This window comes from Giraffa tippelskirchi, chromosome 1 (genome assembly GCF_054371585.1).
Source record: "Giraffa tippelskirchi isolate mGirTip1 chromosome 1, T2T-mGirTip1v1.2.pri, whole genome shotgun sequence".
Lineage (NCBI taxonomy): Eukaryota > Metazoa > Chordata > Mammalia > Artiodactyla > Giraffidae > Giraffa > Giraffa tippelskirchi.
In genome coordinates this window covers 89,120,752-89,145,726 of record NC_137275.1, presented here as the reverse complement: position 1 = coordinate 89,145,726, position 24,975 = coordinate 89,120,752, and the positions used below count along the sequence as shown (strand labels likewise).

Genomic DNA, 24,975 nt, shown 5'->3' with positions numbered 1-24,975 from the left:
ATGAACACCAATGTCTGCGTGGAGCCCGGGCCAAGCCCGGAGGCCCCGGGCTTGCCCAAGGAAAGCCACCTGCCCGAGGGGTCCCTGAACAGCCTTGTGGATTACAACTCGGAGATGGAGCGCTACCGCTCCTTTGCCACCTCCTTCTACAAGACCAACGGGGGCGCCTTCCCGCAGGCGGCCAAGATCGCGCGCATCACCACCCCCATCTTCCCCAGCAGCGCCGCCGCCGCCGCGGCCGCCGCGCGCATCGGCATGTCCCCCTGGAACTGCGACAACGCGGCCACCGCCGCCGCCGCCACCGCCATGCTCTGGGGCAGCGGCGGGGGCGGGGGCGGCGGCGGGGGAGGCGGCGGCGGCGGTGGTGGGGGCGGCGGCGGGGGCAGTGGGGGCGGTAGGAAATCCTCCTCCGCCGCCGCCGCCTCCTCCGCCTCCTCCTCGGCGATCCTCCCCGCCGGCGGTGGCGGTGGTGGCAGTGGCGGCGGCGGCGGCGGTGGCGGCGGCGGCGGCGGCGGTGGTGGCGGCAGGACCAGCATGCACCACCGAAACGACTCCCAGAGGCTGGGGAAAGCTGGCTGCCCGCCAGAGCCATCGTTGCAAATGGCAAATACTAATTTCCTCTCCACCTTATCCCCTGAACACTGCAGACCTTTGGCGGGGGAATGCATGAACAAGCTCAAATGCGGCGCTGCTGAAGCAGAGATAATGAATCTCCCCGAGCGCGTGGGGACTTTTTCCGCTATCCCGGCTTTAGGGGGCATCTCATTACCTCCAGGGGTCATCGTCATGACAGCCCTTCACTCCCCCGCAGCAGCCTCAGCAGCCGTCACAGACAGTGCGTTTCAAATTGCCAACCTGGCAGACTGCCCGCAGAACCATTCCTCCTCCTCCTCGTCCTCCTCAGGGGGAGCTGGCGGAGCCAACCCGGCCAAGAAGAAGAGGAAAAGGTGTGGGGTCTGCGTGCCCTGCAAGAGGCTCATCAACTGTGGCGTCTGCAGCAGTTGCAGGAACCGCAAAACGGGACACCAGATCTGCAAATTTAGGAAATGTGAAGAGCTAAAGAAAAAACCTGGCACTTCGCTAGAGGTCAGAGGAGATGATTTCTTGTTTCCCAGTCTCCCCCCTTCCCTCCTCACTCCCCTCTCCTCTCCCCTCCAGGGCTTCTTGTCTGGCTTCAAGATGCAGTACCCTTTTCCTGAAGTTGCATTCAGGTTGTAAGATACAGTTGGTGGTGGTTTGTGGAGGGCATGGCCTCTCCTCGCCCCCTCCCCACCTGCACTTCGCCTGGAACCGCCCTCCAGATGCGGGAGGGCGCCCCTCCTTTTTTTTTAGCTCTAGGAGGAACACCAAGGTAATTGGTTTGAAAAATCAGAAGTTTCACATTCAGTATGGTCAGAAATTTCCCTCGGTGGTTTAAAATGCCCCCTTCCCCCTTATTATTATTTTTAAAAGCATGTTTGCCCAAAGGGTCGGATACATCACGTTCTGTATACTTACACTGGGCAAGAGAGACCTATTAGTGACCCAGTTGTAACTGTGAGGACACAGTTTGTGGCACACAAGCCTACATTCCCTTTTACACTCACACACACACACACACACACACAGAGTGATCATTGAAACTAACATGCATGCATTCAAAAGGGAATTTTCTACACTCTAATTTTTTTTCCTTACCATGACAAAATTTTTCTGTTTTCCATTTTATTTTCTGCATAGTTGGTATTTTTTCAGAAAGGGGAAATAGTAGAGAATACTGAACACCGCTTGCAGTTTTTTTAAGGAGAGATGAAAATTTGTAGCAGGTTATATGGTAATTTTATTTAAGAATTATTTTATTTACATAGTTTAGAAACCAAGGATTCCTAAAACTCAGTTACAAAAAATATAAACTTGGGGTACTGTGTTTAACAAACCACTCTGTGGTCACAAAATCGTTCTATACATCAAGCACTGTTTTGGTTGATACACTATATGGTCAATGACAGTTTCTTTTTCCTATGTGTGCTGAAAACAATGTACAGATTATCACTAAAGTACTTGTTAAATTAGGCTTTTGGTTATGTTAAAGAAAAAGATTGATGTGTTTGGTGGAAATTTCATACAGTGACCTGATCAAAACAGAAAATCAGAAGTAAATGGCTTTGGTGATACACTTAGTAATGAAATATGGACAGATAATCATATTTAGCCTCTTGATATAATATACAGAGTAGATGGCTAAATGCTCATATATAGGTGGTGGATTTAGCATTAGGGAATATTCTATGGGCTGGACTGTAGGCTGAGAGTGGTTCTCACAAGTTCTCATAAGAGGGAAACCTGCATATTCTTTTAAAAATTGTGAACATTGCTTAAAGTAGTTTTCTCCAAGAAGGACTGGCCTTTGAAAGGAGAAGAGTTAAAGATCTTTGCAGGTTTGGACGTAAATAAGATACAGATTTTTTTAAGTTTTATTAATATAAATCAAAGCAAATAGCACTTTGTAATTCTCCTCAAACAAGTATTATGTTGATATCATCATCGATTATGATCAATTCCATCAAAATATTGCATTTATTCCTCCTTATAAGAGAACCCATGTCTGCTGAAAGTTTGACTTTATTCTGGGGTGGTTTATTACATTCCCTTTGGCAACTCTTCTTAAGCAAAGATGATAGCAATCATAAGCAAAGATGATAGCAATCATAAAAGCATAGATCATGTGTTTTCTTAGGTGGCAAAAATTTGTTTTTAGCTTTGAATGATCTTCTCTGGATTAATTTATTATAATTTCTTAAGGTTTCTAAGGCCCATGGGAAATTAAAACTCAGTTCATACTTAAACCTTCTGTTAATGCTTAGTCGATGAGCACTACCTGGCTTTAATTTTTTTACCCTTGAACTATAGCATCTAGAATTATAGAATCTAGAATTATAGATTTGCTGTGGTTAAGTGGACTTCATCTTTAGCTAGACCTGTGTACTGCCTGCATCCCAATTTATTGTATGTAGTAGGTAGGACCACTGAATAATTCTGATTTATTTAGTAAGCAACCTCTCTGAACAAGTTAATATGAATACCAGTAGGTTTTCTGCACAAGTTTCTATGCTGGTTTATTAGTCTAAACAAACTTCATAAGTTTCTTTTTTCTTCCTTTTGATAGTTTTCTCACAAACTTCTTGTGATCTTTAAGTTCCTTAGGTTTTTTTTTTAATCACAAAATTCCATAGTATTACCTTTTCTTCTTTTTAAAAATTCACATGCAAAAAGTTCTATTGATCTTCAGAAAGTGGGATGTAGATAGAGGGGAAACGTATTTCTCTCTTTGTAGAGCTCTCTGAAGATGTTCTCCTAACTATATACCCTTTCCTACCAGAGAATTGTTCTTGGTTCAAGGCTAAGATTATTAGTGGAATGCAATTTGGCAGAAAGAAAGAAAAAAAAATTAATTGGCTAAGAGTCTATCTAGGTCATTTTTAAAAGGAAAGACAGCATGATTGCCTTAAGCACATGTGTAACCACACAGTTATGGTTGTAGGAACCCAGCTGGACGCATGTCAGAGTGACAGGGTTTACATGACTGAACCAGAGCTGAAACAGTGGTTGCAGGATGGTGCAAAGTCCCCCTGCTGACCTGCCTCCCTCTCTAATTTGGTTTCTGTAACTTATCATCATCTGTGGAGATGTTTTAGATGTCAGATAGACTCCGGAGCTGAGGATAGTAATTTGGAGATTCATTATGGATATTACCTGTGGATTTCAGGTGTAAGTTCAGTAGCTAATATTTATTGGCTTTAAATTAATATCTGGATTATAGTCATCACTGATACTAGTATTTATCACTTCAAATCCCACGTGCTTGTCTTTCCTTTGACTTATTCTCATGCCAAGGACTGGAGGCATAATCAGATTTTCAGGGTGAGTAAACTGAAATTAAGACAGACTCACATGGGTGTGTTGGGCCTCTTGCCCACATTTTTTAAAGCCTCCCCTCTGGCATTCCTTTTAAAATTGCTTTACTTATTTCCACATTTTCCTGATAAGTCTCATGCAAAGAGCATCTTAATTCCTTAAAAATATATTTACAAAATCACCGCTTTATAGTATTTCATATTATAAAAATGCACATAAAATAAATTTAGCTTTTTGGTGTTATTGTGTACTGTATAGTTGCATATAACACTATTTGTTTAATCAATTGCTGTACTAAAAAATTATCACTGATTATTCAAAGCAGTCATGCTGTATGCCCCTGTGTGACAAAACTTATCTTAAGAGCTTGTATCCTAAATGGTTAATATTAAGTTCTAAACTATTTTAAGAAACATCATATATTATGATAAGTTCTATGATAGACCTTTGTCTCATACAAAAGTAATCTCATACAAAGGTATTCCTTTAGTTTTTATATTCACAGCAGTTACATTTCTTATCCTAAGATCTAACTTTTAAAAATCTCTCAACCTAGTCTTACTCAAGGGAGAAAGTTGTCCCGTGGGCCACCCCAGCCTCTCTTACTCCCTGAACGTTGTTCAGGTGACATGATTGATCTCTGTGGGACAGCATTAGAGACCACACAGGTCTGGTTTCTCTCCCATTAGCTGATTTATGGAATTACATTAGTCAGCAGTGCCTCAGGAGTGTTCCCTGCCCCCACTCCTGGCTCTCTGCTGCTGGGTACACAGCTCAGGCTTTTCCTGAGCTGGACAGGGGACTTAGAAGAGGCATGTTAGAGTGAAGAGGCATGTTAGAGTGAAGAGGCTGAGAAACTGGAAAGTCAGGAGAAAGGGCAGTCTTTTTTCCTCTCTCTTTTCAAAATTTATCTGCTGAATGTACAGGCCCTAAATTATTTTCCACAAGTTAGGTCAGGCTCCTAAGGGGTCTAGTGGAAAACATCCAGGTATTGCCCTGCACTTGATGACTGGATTTAGAAGAGTCTTTTAAAGGAGGGTGTTAAGTTCTCAGAGCCCCAACCACACAAATGGCAATTGTAAGAGTCTGGACAGAGTGTTGTCTGCAGTTTGTGCAGGAAGGTGACACATGCTACCCAGAGAAATGCATTTGTAGACTCACACATAAAACAGTTGTGTCACTCAGATTCAGAATCTGTATGGTTAAATAGTGAAACCAGTCACCAATTAAACATGTCATATAAGTTCTTGAAGTTGGTGACAAAAAAAATGAGGTAAAATATGAATGTTTCATATCTTAAATTGTGATATATAGCGGTTTATCATTTTATATCATAATTCAAAAATGGGTTTTCAGATTGAAGAGTCAGAACCATGCCAGTATAAAAACAAAATTTTGTTTTGATTGGAAAATGTAAATATATAACTATTAAAAGGAAAGAGGAAATTTTTCAATAAGTTCAAACAGAATGATAATATATTAACACTGGAATGTAATATAGAAACAACATAGAGAAAAGATCCAGAATTTCATAAATGTTAAGAAAAAAGCACAGAAAAGTTCAGCTTTGGCTGAAGTCAGAAAATAGATTTGTAGCCAAGGCAGCAAAGGGTTATACAAGTCCAATCAGATTCTCTTTCCATCACTAGATTTAGTACAAGGTAGTCAAAGTTGTTTTTAAAAGAATCACACATTTTAAAATAGTTCCTAAATGAAAATCATTCCCTTTCCTATCCAAACATCATGTAAATTCTAAGCAACCTTTTGGATGACAATTAGGAATAGTAAAATGAAAACAAATTAAAAGCATTTGTAAATTATCCTATAAGAATGTTTGTTTGAAATTCAGTCATCACCAAACAAAATTTTTAAAAAATCAGAAGCCGATAAGAACAAAAACAAACTTTAGACTTTAATCATATAAGAATATTTGGATATTTTAAACAAGAATGGAAAGTGTATCCAGTGATGAAGTAGATAAAAATTACTTGATTTTTAAACCTTTTAATGAATTGATTACTGAAGCATTGTTACATATTTTCGTTAGTCAACTGTTTTTCTGGGTGAATAGTTAAGACTTTTGCACAGTTCAGACTTACAGATTGACAAATACAGGACAATTTAATAAAATAGTCTGTAAGACTGAAAATTGAAAGGTGTGTCAAAAATGATGGGCGTTTCATCCATATTTGCTCTAGAGTACACCGTTGGAGATTGAAGATCTATGTTGGGGTGACTGTGAAGACGCTGGTAGAATATTCCTTCTGGATATAAACATAAAACATTACTGGAGTTTTCTCCAGGAATAGGTTTTAGTGTGTCTTTAAAAAACTCTTCTGAAGTAGTTGGTGTTCCTACAACTTACTGTTCAATCTGAGTTGGTCAGATTGGTTTATACTAGTTTACTTTTACTAGAAAACAATTCAATTTTTGTTTTTGCTTTGGAAAAACATAACAAAATGTCCTGCTATCCAAACATTTCTCAAGCATGGTTATGCTTCAGTTTTTTATGTTTATTTTTATTCAAATTATACAAAATATTTAAAATAAATTCATTCATCATATAAAAATCACTACTTAATAGGTTAAATTCAAGATTTATTGAAAGGCCCATGTAAATATGCAAGTTGGAGAAAGGACTACTTCTCTTTTAGTTCTCTTATTTTTAGATTGGTTTTTAAAAAGTAGTAATGAACCCAAAGTAATGGTAAAGTCATTTTATAAGTGTGATTTTTCAGTCACTGATTAGAATGTCAGATGATCTTGGCTGGAGAGGTAGAGCACTCTGGAAAAAGTCTTTTTTTTTTTTTTTACAAAACTTGTTTTCAAGAAAGTACTTTTTTGGTGGGATTGGTATAAGTTTTGAGGATTTTGTGCATATATAATTTAATTTCTTTATTTGTCCTGCAGTGCTTCTGTTCATTCTTAACATACTTTATTCATTAAGCATTTATGCTATTATCCTTAGCAGTTTCAAATTATTGGAGGAGGGGCACACGGGTGGTTTTATCCTTCATTCACATCTTGTTCCATCACATGCAAACACCTGTCCTGAAATTGAATTATTCTGCAGGGTAATCAAAAAGCCTCCCTCCATCCAGCATCATATGTTTTCTGTTGTTTATTGAGTTATGTTGCACCATACTTCGGATGCGACAGCCATTTAATAATGTTGAAGACTTAGCTCTGCAGGGGCTAAAAGGATCCCAGCAGGCTTGTTAACTTCTACTCTAAAACATTAGGAAAAATATTTTTTCCTCTGTGAAACTTCAGGGCTTTCTCTTAATTTATTTCAAGAACATGAGAATCCAAAGCCAGATATGAGAGTGAGCCTGTGAAATCTGGGTTTCTGTGTTTTGATATTTAACCTCTTTATTTCATGGTACGTTTCGTACTCTAAAGACAGTGGCAAAGCAAACAACTGCTTTTTCAGAGAACTAATGGCTAAAGATGCATTTCTTTGGCTGATATAAAACCAAATATAAATTCTAGTTAGAAAACATACTACTAGTTTCTTGGCTTTTCATTTCTTTTATAATTAAATTTGTATTTGGGCCACGTGGCCACATTTAGATGATTAGGTGGTGGGAGGAGCTACCAGTTTCAGGTAACTTACCAGTGGAACAATGTTAGTTAGCTCCATCAGCATAACTTCTCTGAACATTTCCTCAACTGTGAAATGGACATAACAATATCAACCTTCATTACAACTCTTTGATACTGTATGTAGGTTCATAGTCTCTGCATCCTGAAAGATGCTATATGATTTCTCGTTCCCCTAATTTAAAGTCATCAATAAAAAGTAGAGAAGATGATTATATTTACAGATAATTCTGTACATCAGCAAGTTATTTGTAGTTATCAGGACTTAAAGCCTAGATAGATTATTTTGTGGTTTTAAGTTTTCTGAATATTTGTTTTAATCATACAGTTCACCAAAGCTCTGGCTTGATTTCACTTGGAAAGGTATAAACCTGATAAACAAGTTTCCCTTGTTCTTGTACCTGTATTGTAAAAAGCCTGGGAAATCTGCACAGGTTACCTAGTGACCTTTGTCACCGTGGTGAGCCAATTTAGATAATTTAGTGCTCTTCCTCCTTCCTCACCAAAGGCATACTACTACCAATTATTTCTGTATCTTTTTAATAAGATTGTGTGTGTGTGAGTGTGTTTCACTTTACCAACTCAGTACCTTTGTTTAGCTATTATTTTCTGTATTTGGGCAGACACAGGGAGTTGTTCTAAATGTGCATTAGTAAGTTTAGGAAAATCATTGTAAGAAATGGTTAAATGCTGATCACAAATTCTGATTGGATAATATATTTAACAAATACTGAAAAATTGTAGAGTTACTCTTGTTTCAGCAGATAGGGGTATGTGTGTATGTATGTGTGTGAGTGTATGAAATTAAACAGGTAGATAAACATTTTGAGATTAAAAAATGAACTGACTATGCAGAGCTTTTTCTCTTATTAAGAAAAGAGCATTTATGAAATGAAGAAAGTGAGCAATAGTAAAAAAGGCTGGTGGTTTTCTGGGAGAAAATAATGTTAAGTCCTAAAATAGTTGAAATACTAACCAAGAAAGCTTTAAAAACAAGGGAGAAAGGAATATGCAAGCAGGCTGCAATGCAGTATCTAGAAGGAGTTTTGTAAAGACAGGATATGGATGTCTGCTTTGCTTCAGCAGTTATAGAAGTTTTGCCGAGAATGGAAACTATAGAGAGGGGAAGATAACGTTTTCATACTTGACTTAGTACATTTGGTTTGGAAGTCAGAGCTAAGTCTCAAGTTCAGTGGAGTGGCAGCTGACTCAGAGACAAGGAAAAACAGATTGTGTTTTAGATGATGTTTTTATATTTACTTATGCCTTTGAAACATTTGGTAGGATAATTTCAGAGTGTAAGTAAAAGAAGGCATCCAAGATGGGTGGAAAATGGGATCCTATTTGGGTCTCATTTTCATCTAAATTCATGTTTCAGAGGACATTCTGGAGCAAATGAACAAAAGTGTCAAACTATCGGGGAAACTGTGCTGAAAGTGCTGTTTCTTGCTCAAGGACTTAAAAAAAAAAAAAAAACCTCTGGATGATTGATTGTATCAAAAGGATAGAGATCAAGTAGGATGAGAGAAGAAAGGGATAAATTTATAGATCAGGAAGAGTCATGGGCATTTCTGTACATTTCAGCAAATCTGGCAAATTCCAGAGAAGATACATTTTCTCCAAAACTTTATGAGTGAAAGGAGATGAAATGAATTTTTTAAAGAATAATAGACTCTATAAGTTTAATTGTGTGGAAATGATGATTTATGAGTGACGGTGAATCGGTGGCAGAAAAATAACTGTGCTGTGGAAAGACTTCTCTATGGTAAATGTCTTATTTATAGGTTAAATGAGATCAGGATGGGTTTTAATGGAGTCAAGAACAAGTAAAAAAGATAAAATTCTCAGTTGTACGTAGATGGATATGAAGTGAGATGTGGACTCTTCTAACAACCCTAAATACGTTGTATGCTCTAATTTTCATTCCTGAAAAGCAAAATAGAGAACACCAGCCTTTAAAATCCAGAGGCTATAAATATTGAATCTTCTATATAAGGCTGCTGTCTATGTTAAATATGTTATGATGTGGAGTGGTTTTCAATTCTCCTCATGTGATGCTCTTCACATGTATATGTTATTTGTATGGCATGAACTTGTAGATAACACATTGGTGGTATATGAAACCAATGTGTTGGCTTATGGCCAGGATTTTTAGAAAGTAGAATAGATTAGAGTGGAGGAGAAAATATATGAGTGCATCATATGTAGTAAGAGCACATATTGTTAAGCTTCTGTTTTAATTATGTATGTACACATAAATGTGTGCACATGTTCTAGGTTGCTGTGTAGAATGTATTTCTAACTTGGTTGCAGTCAAAAAAGTTTGAAAAACACTAGTTTAGTGACAGCAGCAACTCTACTGAACAGATACGTAGTGAGGAAGGAAATTATATTTGTAAATGGAATGATGTTAACAAGATAGAGAGTAAAATTTAAACGTGTTTCTATAAGTAGTGTGTCTTCTCTCAAGCAGGTCTGTACCTATGAGGTAGATTTATAAATACATGGTGTATACTTAACATATGGTAAACCCTTGATAAGTTCCATTCAAAATATGTTTAGGTAGGTTGAGATGGTTGGATGGCATCACCAACTCGATGGACATGAGTTTGAGCAAGCTCTGGGAATTGGTGATGGACAGGGAACCCTGGCGTGCTACAGTCCATGGGGTCACAGAGTCAGACATGACTGAGTGACCGAACTGAACTGAGGAACTATTATTTTCTAAGATATGTAAGCAAGCACTGTGAAACACATATACACATACATACACCTTGGCTTACAGAACTCAAACTTTTCTTTATTTCTAATTACCATCTTAAAATACCCATGTAACTCCATAACTCTACATCTTACTCTTTCAGCCAAGCCACTTAGCTTCCTAATTACATTCTTTATTCTCAGTCCACAAAATGGACACATTTCAATGATATGACTGTAATTTTAGAAAACTTTGAATGCAGTCTCACACCTATGTAAAAGCCTTGGAATTCCTTGATTCATCCTTGGCTTAGTTCTTCCCAGATCTAGATAAGAAACACATACTGCAGTTGTGATTTCTACTTAGCTACCTCATGTGGTTATGTGGTATAGTATTGTTTTCTATTAGTACTCCAGAATTTTTCAAGGAATAAGAAAAGAAAAGAAATACTTGCCTTGAATATTTGAACACAGTGAGAATCTACAGTATGACTTGTTATTTCAAGTGTATTTTATAGAGTACTGGAAACCTTTGTGTGACCTGAATAAGGGAAAGGGCCATATTGAAAGAAAGAAGTAAAAGAAGGAAGGAAAGAAGGAAGGGAGGGAGGCAGGCAGACTGTAGTGTTACAAATTAAAGGGAACTAAAAAAGGAGCATTCTGGCAGAAAGGACTGTCATGTTCAAGGTCTTCTTCTTGAGTCTCATTTAAATAAGAAATTACTAGAAATGGTTAATGCCTCAAACTTTTTTGAAAGATGCCACAAGTTTGGGTTTGATTCACTAGAAACACTCAGCATCATTTCTTTTCATTTACCTTAGTGGAAAAAATAGTTTCCTGTCAACTGACTAGAATTTTTTTTTTCCTTCTAATTTCTCTTTAGAGTAACTTGTTCAAGTCTGCAATTGGAAACATTGAAATGACAGAATGGGAAAACTAATGCTCCAATTGATGATGGAGTTTAGGAAGATAGAGGCCATTCAGCATCTATAAACAACTAACTGTTCAAATTATCAGGGTAATTTTTAAGTGGTAATTCAGAGAACTTCCTGGAAAATACAGAATTGCGCATATAGAAAAGACTCCAGAAAATAGATGGAAAAAATATTAATTATGTCTTATGAATCCTATGCCTGAAAAATGTTAGGCTTGTTAATTTACTCTGCTAGTTAGTTAACTATGCAGTTGTGACTATGTTTGCATCAAGATGGAGCATATGTGATACACATAGAAAAAGAAGTAGTACATGGAAATTCCCTGAGGAGAAACTTGACTTTTAAGGACTTGCTCAGCACAAGATATGCTGATACCCTGTTAGTAGAGGACGCTTAAGAGTGTGTGTCCTCTTAATGATGGAAATTAACTAAAATGCATTTCCAAAGAGATAACATGTAATAAGTTGATTAAATTATAATTGTTGACTATGTACCTCTTAATTTTATTATTTAAAAAGAAAATTAAGGAAAGAAACCAAAAAGTCAAAGTGATCGTGAAATTTAAATATTTGATGTGATGTCAACTGCAGTTAGTTAAAAAAAACTTTTTTTTAAAAGAAAAACTCCAAAAGCAACATGTGATTCTCAGAAGTATAGTTGTTTTTTTTTAATAAATTTATTTATTTTAGTTGGGGGCTAATTACTTTACAATATTGTAGTGGTTTTTGCCATACATTGACATGAAGTATAGTTTTAATCAAGTATATATATATATATATTTTTTACAATAACATCTAATAACTGTGAAATGTTTGGCATTTTCCCTAAATTCCTCCAAGTAATTAATGGACATAAAACCTGCTTTGATTTCTAGGCTGGGTCTATCTCAGGAGTTGGGTTTTTGTCATAGAAGATTCTGAACCAACTGAAGTTAAGTGGCTACATTCAAAACACTACAGAACTGAGTCCAAGCGAAAATTTCTATTAAACTTCTTTTTGGATTTTATGTAATATAGAAAAAATAGTATTTCTCAAATTCTGAGATCTGTAATAATCAAAGAGAGGAACTATAATTTGAATTCTTTATAGAGATTAGGTATAACTGTTGTATTTTACTTGAATGTAAGTTAGAGGCTGTCCAAATCGTAACTTTTGAATTTTAAAAACCACCTCTTAATTTTTTAAGTGACCGCCTGTTTTTTCACATTTAACATGAATATTTCTTCTTTTCAGTATGAGGAGACAGTTAGTTCACTGTCTGCTTTAAAAAAAAAAATTTTTTTTAAATTGCCCAACAACTTGATCATGAAGAGAATATTGGTGGTTTTTCAATAACTAATTGCAGTGATCTCACCTAAAGGTATTATTGCAGTCAACAGTAATCAGTAGAGTGATTTTGAGGGCAGATAGAATCATTTAACTTGTGGCTTTGCCATATATATGAATTCATATATTCATATGTATATTCAGATTCATTTATTATATAACCATATCTATTTGGGTATATATTTTTCATAAAGATGTGTCATTCTTGACAGTATTGATTTTATTAACCTAATTTTCACTTTTTAAAAATCAATTTTACTTTTCATTTCCTTTCGTACTTCCTCCTATACGTAAGTGAGAAACAGTATCTAAAATAAATTTTCAAAAACATCTTTAAAATTTTTGGATTGTTGAAAATGTTGCCTCTTTCTGCTTATCCTGATACCACCCTATTATATTTTATTTTTATAAATCCAAGGATATTTTCATCACTAAACTACCTATGTGTAATACAATAATTTACTTATTATTGGAAGGATGTGGTTTGACGTGTTTTTATCAAAAGTAATTGAAATATGATCCTTTATAGCTTTAATCAAGACATTTGCCTGAAGTAGTTACATTAGATACTAGGACCAAAAGTGGGTGCATTTTTGGCCACTTGTAGGCCAGTTTGAATCTTGGTGTCAAACTGTTACTATTCTTCCTACCAACCAACTCCTTTCCCATACACACATCTCCCTTTGGACAGTTGTTTTTCTTACTGGTTTAACTACCAGGTTGATTTGATTTAGCACTTTTCCAACCTAGTATACAATCTCATCTTTCCATTTACAAAAGTTACCTAAGTTTAAAGTCATGCCATTGCAGTGGTGATGGGGAGGGTGGTGGTGGTCTTGTTGAAGGAGGGAAAAGGAAGAGCCCTCATATTTGCAAGGCATAGGGAGTAGCAGGAGCAATAGACCACACAGAATCAATAGTAATGACAAAGCCATCTCTGGGTTCCACCATTAATCAGAGAAATCCTAGCCACAGATGTCAATTTGGAAACCAGAAATGTGGAATGCTCCTTATAATCATGATTAAGACCTCTAAAAATTTGGGTCATAAAAGTTATGCAGTTACTTATTTGGTGCTTTTCTCCCTTTTAAAGAGGGGTCTATTCCAGTTAGTGGCATTTGATAGGTGTTTTTAATTTATATCTGGATCATGGCCAAAATAAGGTGTGAGTATACCAAAGATTTATACGGTTATAAGTGAATCTGAATTATAAGAAAAATTAATCTGATAGATATCATATACATTTTATAACAGAAAAAGAGAAAGTAAGGAAGGTGTACTTTAAAAAATAGAAACATTGTGTACTTATATTAATACATATATCTTAACACATTGGAATTATTATTGAAATATTGGTATTATTATTATTATTAAAATATATAAAGTTGCTTTTATTATAAGAACAGTGAATTACTGGACTGTGAGCTTATCATTTATCATAAGTTAGTTGTTCTCTCAAACTAACTGACCTATGCTATACTTGTACTTGCTAATAATTCTACTATAGTTATTGGATTATGATTTTTAAAATATACTGTTTATAAATAGGATATAGAATATTTTTGCCTAAAACGTTTGAAAGTCTCTAACATTTACTAGGTATAATTTTAGACCGTATTTACTAATCCAAATTTGTAATCACGTGCATGTGCTTGTGCTTTCACATTCACAATATTGTACAGTATACATAAAACAATTTTCCATTTCTCCAATTAGGTTTTGAAATTTTGTCAGCACAAAAATTAAGAACCTATATAATTTGATATTTTAGCATTCTCTGAATCAAATCAGAAAAACTAGTGGGTTGGTTTTTTTTTACCATCAGGATTTCTTTTCCTTTTGTTCATCCACAACACTCCAAAGTTTGTTTCATATGAAGCCAAAACAAAATATAATCAAATATCTAAAGGCAAACAATGAGCCTTAGTATTCTTTATCATATTTATTTATGTATTTCCTATTGTGAAATTTCAGTGATTCATTAAGGTTTTCAAGTTCTATTGCAAAGAGGTAAATTGAATGCAGTAAGAGGTTCCAGTTTCAAGTATTTAGATGCTCAGAAGTTTAATAAACTTGTAGTGGGGCTTCTCACAGTGAAAACGACACTTCGAAAGAGTTTAGAAGAGGCTGTGTTGGCTAACTACAGTCTGAAATTGCTTTGGTTTTGGGTGGAAAAAGCATACTTCCCATTATTATATGGGGATCAGAAAATGATTGGATGATTTATGCTTCTTCAGTTAATAATAAATGGGGAAATGGGAAATTTTTGTGGAATATAAGAGTAATGGTACCCCAAAATACTGACTTCAGCTTAAAATGTATTGTATTAAAGCCATCCTGTTTCACAATAGAGTTTTGAAGGCCTGGGTGAACCACTGAGTCTTTGGATCAGAAACTACATGAATACATACTGGAAAGATATATTTAACTTTAGTTATAGAATTTCCTAATGTCTTAATTATTATCTCAATTTATAACTTTCATGCATTCTGAAGCAAATTTCAACATCGAGTTGTCTTTTATATGGTCTTTGAAAACTTGTGTCTAGCTTTATTAAAAATGATTAGTTTTGTTTGGTGTCCTGAATACGTCAACAAATTTTACATATGTATCTGGCTAGACATGAATAGCCAATCCCATATAAACTAATATGTATGAAGATACGGATACTCAATTTTAGCTTTTAGGAGATGAGTTTTTATTAGACTGAACATATTTTAAACGAGTATGTAGGCTTCCCAGGTGGCGCTAATGGTAAAGAGCCCACCTGCCAATGCAGGTAGATGCCAGAGACAAGGGTTCAATCCCTGGGTGGGGAGGAGGGCATGGCAACCCACTTCAGTATTCCTGCCTGGAGAATCCCATGGACAGAGGAGCCTGGCAGGCTGCAGTCCATAGGGCCACACGGAGTCAGATATACCTGAAGTGACCTCACACGCTTGCTTGTAGGTAGATGTGTGCTCAACCTAAAGATGCCACAGTTCACGTGATTGCCTTGCAAGCACCAAAAGAGAAAATTATGCTCAAATTCTTAAGATAGCAGATTTGGGGATGTCTGTTGGTTTTTAGGTCATTTAATAGTTTCTTCATTGCTGATTTAATGAGAATCAAACTGAAATACATTTCTGCAAGAGACATATTGATAATTTTTTGTATTCAATTTTTTGAAAGAAGTAAATGTAAAATGTACTTAGGTGTGGATTACACAGTTATGTTATTCAACAATTTTCTTTTCAAAGTTATTTAGGAGGAGAACAGAAGGCATTCCTTTATTTATTTATTTATTTTCCTGATGATTAGTGATGAGCATCTTTTCTTTTTTTTTAATTAATTCATTTATTTTAATTGGAGGCTAATTACTTTACAATATTGTAGTGGTTTGTGCCATACACTGACATGAATCAGCCATGGGCGCACATGTGTTCCCCATCCTGAACCCCCCTCCCACCTCCCTCCCCATCCCATCCCTCTGGGTCATCCCAGTGCACCAGCCCTGAGCACCCTGCCTCATGCATCAAACCTGGACTGGCGATCCACTTCACATATGATAATTTACACATTTCAACGCTATCCTCTCAAATCATTCCACCCTCTCCTTCTCCCACAGAGTCCAAAAGACTGTTCTTTACATCTGTGTCTGTTCTTTACATCTGTGTCTCTTTTACTGTCTCGCATATAGGGTCGTCGTCACCATCTTTCCTTTAAACCTGAAGGTCGTTCTGGTCTGGCGCGTGTAGGGATGAATTCCCCCGACACACTTCACAGCAGTCCCGGAAGGAGAACTAGGCTGCAGGTCTCTCCCCAGGCCTCCTGGGAGCAAGGCTGCTGTTTGTCAGTGTTGGCACCTGCGTGAGCTGTGAAGGCTGCTTTAAACAATGCTGATCAACTCAATTCTATTCTTTACCTCCGTGCTCCCTTCTCTTCCTGGGGAATCTGGCTTCTCTGTTACTCCCGATAAGGGATAACAATTTCTTGCAAGCATCACTGAGATCCAGAAAGTCACTGTAATCTCATCAACAGTGTGACTCCCCAACTGGGACTCGTGAATTTATATAACCCGATGGTAGCTGGTCAGGGTGCTTAATCCCCCACATTGCTGTTCTGAGTCCCCCAGTCATTTAAAATAGAAGTCCTCTTACAAAGATGACCTCATTATGGCCCCAAATTAGGACAGACTTCATCAGAACCCATAGTTAAGCCCAATATTTTACCTGTGAAAACAGTTTACTACCCCGTCCTGGCTGAAAAATATTCAGCCCAGGCCTTAAGGAATTTTCCAATGATCCCAGTGAAGATTGGGTAGGAGGCTGGATATACACCCAGTCTTTTTGCATGGCCTGTGGGATGCTGAAGAGTTTTGTTACCTTTTTTAACCCTGAAATAAAACAGAAGCCTTACCTCGAGTTTCTGGTGAATGCCTTGAAGATTTATTCCAATTAACGCACCTGTGGTTTTCCTAAATTTTCTCAAACATTTTAGGTGATTTCCCAACTAATCATTTTTAGGGGTCAACCTCAAAGATTTTAATATAAGGGAGAAATAATTTTTAAAAGAAGCATCTCTGCTTACCTTCTCCCTTCCTCTTTAGCAATGAGTTGTTTGTTTTGGAGATACATACCGGTCTCAAAATTGCATACATACTAATATATACATATCACTGTGCAATTTTGTGACAGGTAATGATAGTTAAGAAAACTAACTCTCTGCTTTTCTCATAGTTGACTGTCAGGCAGGCATTAGTGCGTACTCAGTCGTGTCCGACTCTTTTTGAGACCCTATGGACTGTAACCCTCCAGACTCCTCTGTCCGTGGAATTTTCCAAACAAGAATACTGGAGTGAGTTGCTGTTTCTTACTCCAGGGGATCTTCCTGACCCAGGGATAGAACCCACATCTCTTGAGTCTCCTGCATTGGCAGGCAGATTCTTTACCACCGTGCCACCTGGAAAGCCCTTCTCATATTTGCATTATCTAATTTGTAGTGCTAACAAGCATTGAGAAGTGATTATTTTTCTTTACAACCATGACCTTTGATTGCAGGTGGCATTTTATAAAACTTGCTTTTTCTAAATATTGCAAATAAAGTTGAGTAGTGGAGAGGGGCAGAGGAAGAGCCAAGAGTTGGAAGAGAGATTTAAAAATGAAACTAAGGCATAAGGAGTTCATCTTATTTAAAAAATGTGCTCCATATATATTTCTTCTGTTTATCTTCATAAACATATATGTTTATCACGATACAAGATATATAAGTATATACTTAGAGTCTTGTTTCCAGTTGGCATCCGAGAGCAAGTTGGCATCTCTATGTCATATACTGTACACATAAATGTGAATATATATGAATATATATGCACATGTTTATTTTTCATATGTGATTCTGCAATGCATGGATATGCTTGGATCTAACTTATCTTGTTAAAAATGACTACATTTATATAAGTATGCATACTTATATAAAATGTATTCTTAGTTGGCATCGGGCAGCAAGTTAGCATCTGGTGTAAACTAAGTTTTCATTTACTGCTTATATATGTGTGTTGTAAATTATGACTATTAGGGTGAATGAATATATTTTCTTATAATTTCATAAGTACCTTTAATAATGATTAAATATGTGTCATGAGCAAGTACATTTATCATTTAAAAGGTAATTGTAAAAAGTAGTAAAGGGATTTTTCTCCTCAGCCAAGTCAAATGATGGGATCCAGGTATGCATAGTGAACTGGAAAGAGGAAGACATATTCAACTATGAGGAGTAAGGATTACAATATTAATAAATACTATTTTTGTGGGAATAATGGACCTTTATTTTTAATTATTTATTTTAATTGGAGGCTAATTACTTTATAATATTGTAGTGGTTTGTGCCATACATTGACATGAATCAGCCACAGGCGCACATGTGTTCCCCATCCTGAACCCCCCTCCCACCTCCCTCCCCATCCCATCCCTCTGGGTCATCCCAGTGCACCAGCCCTGAGCACCCTGTCTCATGCATCGAACCTGGACTGGCGATCTGTTTCACATATGATAATATACATGTTTCAATGCTATTCTCTCAAATCATCCCACCCTCACCTTCTCCCGCAGAGTCCAAAAGACTATTCTATGCATCTGTGTCTCTTTTGCTGTCTTGTATACAGGGTCATCGTTACCATCTTTCTAAATTCCATATATACGTGTTAGTATGCTGTATTGGTGTTTTTCTTTCTGGCTTACTTCACTCTGTATAATAGGCTCCAGTTTCATCCACCTCATTAGAACTGATTCAATTGTATTCTTTTTAATGGCTGAGTAATATTCCATTGTGTGTATGTACCACAGCTTCCTTATCCATTCGTCTGCTGATGGACATCAAGGTTGCTTCCATGTCCTGGCTATTGTAAACAGTGCTGTGATGAACATTGGGGTACACGTGTCTCTTTCAATTCTGGTTTCCTTGGTGTGTATGCCCAGCAGTGGGATTGCTGGGTCATATGGCAGTTCTATTTACAGTTTTTTTAAGGAATCGCCACACTGTTTTCCATAGTGGCTGTACTAGTTTTCATTCCCACCAGCAGTGTAAGAGGGTTCCCTTTTCTCCACACTTGGACCTTTTTGTTTGTGCTTTTAGAAAATACCTCACAAGCTAAATATTTTTTGTATACTTATATGCAAATTTGAATTAGATAGTGTTAGTTTGTTCTTAACGCATTCATTGTGAAGTATATGGTGTTGACTATGAGAACAGTTTTTTAAAATCCTTTTTAGTACAGATAGCCAGCATGGTTATTTTATTCATTTAAATTTCATTCGAATCTTAATCAATTAATAACAGTTTAATTTTTAGATAACATTTCTATGGTAGGATTGTGTCAACCTAATGAGTCATATATGAAAAAGTAAATAAAAGCTAACCTCGACTATTAAAGAGTAATTTGTAGTAGAATTTTTATATATTTTCTGAAAATCCAGGTGCTGTTAACACTGTCTTAAGATGTGTTTATGAGGAGTGTGTGTGTATATGAGTGTGTTCTTTTATACCTCCTAGATATTTTGGTAATATTCAACTTTCCTATTTATATACTTATTCATCTTAAGCAGCTGTCTTATAGGCTCCATAGGTTTGTTGGACAGGTCTAAGGAACAAAAGGAAGTTTTTAATTTGCCCCATATCAAGATTTACTCTTAGCTAGTTGTTCATCATGTACCTTCAACGTATACTCATGTGATTCTGTTTTATAAAGAAGAGTATGGAATGATGAACTACTGTAATGTTAATATAGAAAGAAAAATTTGACAGCTTAACTACTGTTTATCCAGCAAAATCCCCATAGTAACTGTAAACTTGTTAAAAGAATTGCTCATATGTTTAGTGTTGCCTGTTACTCCATTGGAAAACTATAGTATTTTTCTGGTGCAAAAAGATACGTTTGCTCTATTGAGTATCATTGGTTAGTTGTAAGTTTATTTTGTGTATATGACATTAATTTGTTGCAAATGCAGACATTTTAAAATAGAGGTATATTTTTCAGTATAGCCCATATTAGATTATATGTAGGAATGTTTAGCATTAGTAGTTAAATATAGAAGTAATATTGATGTTACATTTGTTGTTGTCCTGTCATAAAAGAAATTCTCCAGAATGAAGAAATTACTTCACTAAATTTGAAACATCAGCCTTACATAGGCTGCATGTGTAGCAGATACAGATTTTAAGTACACTTGCTGGTTGATCTGTCCATTGGTTAGTAGTTTGTACATTCCCCTTTCTTCTGATTGCCATCCATGTTCTAAGCTGTGTTTCTTCTATTTTTTAGATCAGTATGCTTTAATCATTGCATTTAGTAAATTAGCATTAAATTCAATAATCTAATTGTTGTAATATTCTAAGATTAAACATTTATTTTTTTCATTAAATGTTGAAATATGCAAGTCATTATTTGTGTATTGCTGACTAGAAATATTGCTGAAGTGTAAAGGAGAAAATCTAATTTTATATTGGCATAGAAAGAAAGCTTAACTTGTTTTCTTGCTCTTTTTTTATAGAGAACACCTGTTCCCAGCGCTGAAGCATTCCGATGGTTCTTTTAAAGCAGTAGTATATCTTATTTTCAAGGCATTTGGAAGTGAAGGGCAAACTAATGTCTTGTTTTAAGAAACTGCTTAGTCCACCACTGAAGAAAATATCCAGATATTATTTTCATTTTATGTACAGGAGTTTCTTCAAAAAGAAAAGGGAAAGAAAAGAAAATAGACATATAAAAATAATCTGGGAGCTTGGGGAATTGGCCAGTCTATTTACTTTCAATACACTGATTCTTTCTTTGATGTAATTTAGCTATCCTAGTGAAGTTGTTGTCTATTTTGAAAGTGGCTGTAAAAAATAAGTTTGGGTAAACCCCTGCTGTAAAATCATGTATCTTTGCAAAGTACATATCTATACTTCATTTTCAAATATATGTGTTTCAGTACTGTAAACTGTACAGATAGCAGCTTGTATTTTGTGTGTTTAGACACAAGAAGACAATCATGTCTGAGCATCTATGGAGATTAACAGTTTGTTCACAACACTCTGGTTCTGCGAGTTAAATCTAGAGCAATAAATTTTAGCTTTAAATATTTTTTTGCCAGTTGTTCTAGGAGCAGCAGCAGCGGTGGCGTGTTTTGCCACGCATCTTTCCGTAGAGACTTGATGCCAAGTTTTACAAGACTAAAAGATGATGATGCATCCAGCAGTTACCTTCAGTTGTATTGTTCTAAGAGGGGAAGATGTTAGGAAAGTTTCAATTAATCTTTTGAGCACTATATTAGAGTAGTGGTTATGCACTTGCATTGCTTACAAACGAGCTGTACAGAAGGGTATACCTCCCAAATCCTTAGTGTAGTTGACTTGTCTTGGGTGGCACTGTAAGACGGAGTACTCAGAGTAGTTGACACATGCAGAATCTGTTGTATAACTTTTTTTTTCTTTCTTTAAACAGTGTTTTCTAGGATACAGGCTAGAGTATCATACTTAGGGGAGAAATTCATGACTGACTTTTTTTTCCCCCAGCCCAACATGGGCTTTTTTTGTTTGTATGTATTTTTTTGTTTGCCTATTTTTCTGCTTCTTTTTTGGTAGAGAAAAATAAACACTTAATAAAACATATCCAATTGTTTAAATTCCATGTATGATATTAAAAGTGTAGTTTTGTTTTAAAATTTGATTACATAAAGGCCTCCTGCATTGAGACATGGCTGGGTATATTTTTAAGTTCAAAAGAGTGAAACACATTCATGGAAGTGAGGCTGTTGAATCTCTTTTGATCTTCCTTTCTCACAGCCTCCCAGTTAAAACCGTGGCCTTCTCCTAGGCCCTCAGTGGAATGTTCCATGGTTCCCATTCCCGTTCTCGTCACCATCACCGGATGCTTCCATTCCTGAGAAGGCAGGGCCACAGTCTGTGGAATTCCATAAATGCAAACAGCCCCCAAACCAAAGGAGCTAATGCTTCATAGGACCTGAGCTACCTTTTCTCATAATGTTTGGTTTTCTTCTGCAGTCAGTGTTCTTTAGGCTGGTCCATTAGGACAAATATTTGTGATGGCACGATCCCTTAGAATTTTAGTTCTCCTCTCTCTCTCTTTTTTCCCCCCAGATTATAAAGACTGTTTTCAGCTTCAGAAATAAGACAGAGTTTAGCAAAAACACATAGAGTATCCGAGTTGCCATGTTACTGTATCTTTTTGTTCTCTAGTCACTAGCCAGCTATTTTAGCCTGTGACATCCATTGACCTGCTGAAAACTGAGCAACATGGATCAGGTGAAGAAAAATAACTTGAGAAGAGAGAGGGTGATGAAAGGAACTGTAAAGTTTTAGAAGGACTAGCAGATGAATAATTTTAAAAGGCTAGTTGTAGTTTTGAATGGCAAAAAATAGAGGATTTTTTTTTAAAAGCAGAAGGAGCACTTCATTGCTAGAGTGCTGGCAAGGGGGGAAGAAGGTACTTACAAATGCCAATGTGAAAAATAATGTGACTTAATTTGCCTAGAGTATGGATACAAGGTCTACAGTTACTGTCAAATAGCCTTTCTGAAGAAAATTCACTATATATTACACTTATCCATGTTTAGAGAAGAAAATTATATGATCGCAAATTAAAACATGCTGTATATTAATTTTGAGATAGCTTTCTACTTGATGTATATTCCTTTGAAGGTTCTAGTTAGAATTTCTATTTCTGCTGTGGGACCAATAAGAACTATATGAGTTCTTTCTTGTTCCATTTTTAATTTTATTTGACTTTCTTTTAACCAATTTGCTAATGAATTACGAGTAAATGAAAACTTACTTTCACACTTGAATGGTAAGCTTGCCTTGCTTTTTGGAAAATGATCATTGTTATTACAGAATTGAAACAAACTTTTATTCAGGCTGCATTAGGCATACGATAACATATGAAGATCTCATCGCAATGTACTGTGAGTCTAAAATACATGCTAGTATTGCATGTCTTGATGTGTTTTTGTTTGTTTTCTTAAAGAATTAATGAATTTGTATATTGTAAAATGTGATTTTTTACATGTGAATTCAATTTTTTAATGAAATAATCTGTTAATTATTGATATGGAGAAGTGCAGCTTTTCTTGAATTCCTTATGTGTTTTTATTCCTGATGTTGTTCTTTTTTAAACCACCTTTTTTTTTTTAGTGTTTTGGGTTAAGCTATTTATGTAATGGAGGGTGCATATAAGGTTCCCTTTGGTGATGCCGAAGAAAGGTATCACTCCTCTGGCCTCCCCTCAGTTTTCTCCTTGTAAGTTCATGTGTTGAGAAGTTGTAAAGCATATCATGGCAGCACTGAGGGAGTGATTGAAAGATTTACACTTTTATGATTCTGAAATACCAATGAAGTGTAACTTTTAACAATTCCTTGCTGTATGTTTCATATTCAGAATCAAGAAAATTCAGAAGATAGCAATCAGCTGTAGTTCATGTGGGCTATCTTTACAACTTAAAAATTACATCTCAGATAAGCCAAATAAAAAACTTTGTGTGAGCGGTCATGTACAGAGGAGTCTTGCCTTCTCTAGGTGTAGGTGAGGAGATACTATCATGTGTCAGCATTTGGGGAGACTATGGAAAGTACTTGGGCTGTTGCCATGTAGTACATTGGATCCATTCCTTTGTCAGCTCTCACTCAGCACCCTAATATCACAAGAACATCAGAGTGCAAATCTCTCTCTTTCCAGGCCTTCAACCCAAAGTGGCTTTCTGATGGATTCTGCCTGTCTGTGCACAAGTGGAGGGCATATTTACAAACTAGAAATGTGTCCATTCTTGGGAGGGAGAACAGTAATAGGCTTCCCCCAGGGTAAGGATATATAAAAGTGTCTCCTGTTGCTTAATTCCCAACACCCAACTTTCTTCTTCTAAACACATTCATAGGAAGCGAGAGATGGTAGACTTCCTATGAGTTAATATTAAGCAGTCACTAAAAGAAAGGAATATTCCCTTCCTTTCATTCAGAATCCCTGGCATGTAAGTTGTACAATTAATACTAAAGCATATAAAGTCTTTAAGCTGATAGTCTCTGTAATCAAATAATGAAAAAAAGAAAGCAGTTAAATGAACAGACTATTCAGGGTCAAATATGTTCAGCAAAAAACCATTGTGGGTCTTTGATCATGGCTAGATTCACAGTGATATCACACAGTTGGTTCTCATGTAACAGCTAAGTGTTTCAGATTTTGTTTTTATTAAATTTGGCAGTTTCACACTGAGATCTGTATTCCTAGTGAATAAAAGACAGTTACTATGTTAGGAGGGATTTCATTTTCACAATTGCAAGGAAGTCAGAGATACTTCAGGAACATGGGCCACAAAATGTACTCCTTTCACAGTGTTCTCCTATTCTGAACTGTGCAGTTATCTATTAAATTTTCTAATAGATATTTGTGTAAGGTGTATGTATGCTTGTGCAATTATTAAAAAAGCAGTTTTGGAAAACAGTGTATTTATTAAAGAAAATTACTTATGGGGCATGTACAAAACTGTAAAAAAAAAAAAAAAAAAACCTTAAAAAAAACACATTCAATTTGCCCAGTAAAGTTGTTTTTGTGAAATTTCTGTGTTGTTGAATAAAGGACTTTAGTATTCAAAAGATCTCTTTTTCCATGAACAAATTTTTATTTGTGAGATTTTAAATAACCAGCATATGATCCTGAAAGTCTAATTTTTTTATGATAAAAACATTTTTCGTTCTAAACTTGCTCCTACATCAGCAGAATGAATACTGTATATAAAATTTTCATAAAATATTCTAGTTTTGTTCATCTTTTTTCTTCATATATTTTTGTCTTTGTTATGTATTTAAAGGAAAGAGAGAACATGATGCCTTTCATATTTCTAAAGGATACATTCTTGTTGAAAGCTTTAAAAGTTCCCCGAAATAGAGGAAGAAATGAGTATATCCAAACTTTCTTCCTTCCTTCATCATAAGAGTGGCGCGAGAAAGCTTTCCATGAACTCCTTGTGCTGTGAATGAAAAGTCTTGG

General features: G+C 36.1%; 1 protein-coding gene across 2 annotated transcripts; it reads left to right on the top strand.

Moving 5' to 3' along the window:
- CXXC4 (CXXC finger protein 4) lies at positions 1-24,427 on the top strand. 2 transcript variants are annotated; one of them, XM_081551694.1, is made up of 2 exons: positions 1-1,086; positions 20,486-24,427. In XM_081551694.1, exons 1-2 carry the CDS (start codon positions 1-3, stop codon positions 20,528-20,530), a joined length of 1,131 nt encoding a protein of 376 aa, XP_081407820.1. In that variant the 3' UTR covers positions 20,531-24,427. The 2 variants fall into 2 exon arrangements, with proteins under 2 accessions (XP_081407820.1, XP_081407734.1); XM_081551608.1 differs by lacking the exon at positions 20,486-24,427 and adding an exon at positions 11,081-11,654.
- Positions 24,428-24,975: the final 548 nt, after the last annotated feature.